A 1,016-nucleotide genomic window follows, 5' to 3' on the forward strand; every position below is an offset into this window, starting at 1 on the left:
ATAAACCCCATCAAACCTTACTCATTTGTTTGGCTCTGATCTAAATACAAAGAATCACACATACTCTTTCACCATAATGAGTTTTCAAATATTATGGTTATTTCGCATAGTTCTCATCGTAACATTCATCTCCAATGGCTCGTGTTTTCCAGACCAAGGTACAATGTTTCATTGTTACTTTACGTATACATCATTCAGTGTGTGACGATATATGTATTTGTATTTTAGTATTAAAACCTTTGTTTTTTTTTTGTCCCGTGAAGCATGGTACTATAGTTTTGTGAAAGATGCGAAACTCGCACCAATGTTCGCTCGCTTCGACTACATAATCATCGGAGGAGGAACCTCAGGCTGCGCTTTAGCCGCAACGCTATCTCAAAACGCCAGCGTTTTGGTTCTTGAACGCGGCGGCTCGCCTTACGATAGCCCGTCGGCGACAGATATAGGAAACTTCGCCACGACACTCTCAAACACATCACCCAAGTCATGGTCGCAGCTATTCATCTCCGAAGACGGCGTTTACAACACTCGTGCTCGCGTCCTCGGCGGAGGCTCGGTGCTAAACGCTGGGTTCTACACACGTGCCGGGGATGACTACGTGAAGGAGGCTGAGTGGAAGAGTGATGAAGTGGAAGCTGCTTACGAGTGGGTCGAGGAGAAAGTAGCGTTTCAACCACCGGTGATGGGATGGCAAACGGCGTTCAAAGATGGGCTTTTGGAGGCTGGAGAGTTTCCGTATAATGGTTTCACGTACGATCATATCAATGGGACCAAGATTGGCGGTACGATCTTTGATCAAGCCGGTCATAGACATACCGCGGCTAATTTGTTGGAGTATGCTAATCCGAACTCGCTTGCTGTCTATTTGCACGCTAATGTTCACAAGATCCTCTTCACCACCAAAGGTATTTGAATGATTTATATTTTTCTCTTTCTTTCAATCTATATTTTGGTTTCGGTTTGGGGCTGGCATAGTATTAGGATAGTATTAGGGAGGTGTACTCAACTGAGAGATC

General features: G+C 44.7%; 1 protein-coding gene across 1 annotated transcript; it reads left to right on the forward strand.

Annotated features, from left to right (window-relative positions):
* The first annotated feature begins 30 nt into the window (after nt 1–30).
* On the forward strand, nt 31–1,008 carry LOC130507847 (protein HOTHEAD-like). Its single transcript, XM_057002477.1, has 2 exons — nt 31–158; nt 264–1,008. The coding sequence occupies exons 1-2, from the start codon at nt 77–79 to the stop codon at nt 911–913; spliced, it is 732 nt and encodes a 243-aa protein (XP_056858457.1). The 5' UTR covers nt 31–76; the 3' UTR covers nt 914–1,008.
* The last annotated feature ends 8 nt before the right edge of the window (nt 1,009–1,016 follow it).

The sequence above is a fragment of the Raphanus sativus genome, unplaced genomic scaffold (assembly GCF_000801105.2).
Source record: "Raphanus sativus cultivar WK10039 unplaced genomic scaffold, ASM80110v3 Scaffold6441, whole genome shotgun sequence".
NCBI classification, from domain to species: Eukaryota; Viridiplantae; Streptophyta; class Magnoliopsida; order Brassicales; family Brassicaceae; genus Raphanus; species Raphanus sativus.

Bases quoted from the DNA above. Each gene is read 5' to 3' on its own strand.
- LOC130507847 (XM_057002477.1), top strand. From the start codon at position 77: ATGAGTTTTCAAATATTATGGTTATTTCGCATAGTTCTCATCGTAACA. The intron at 159-263 runs GTACAATGTTTC...TGTCCCGTGAAG, and splicing joins CTCGTGTTTTCCAGACCAAG to CATGGTACTATAGTTTTGTG.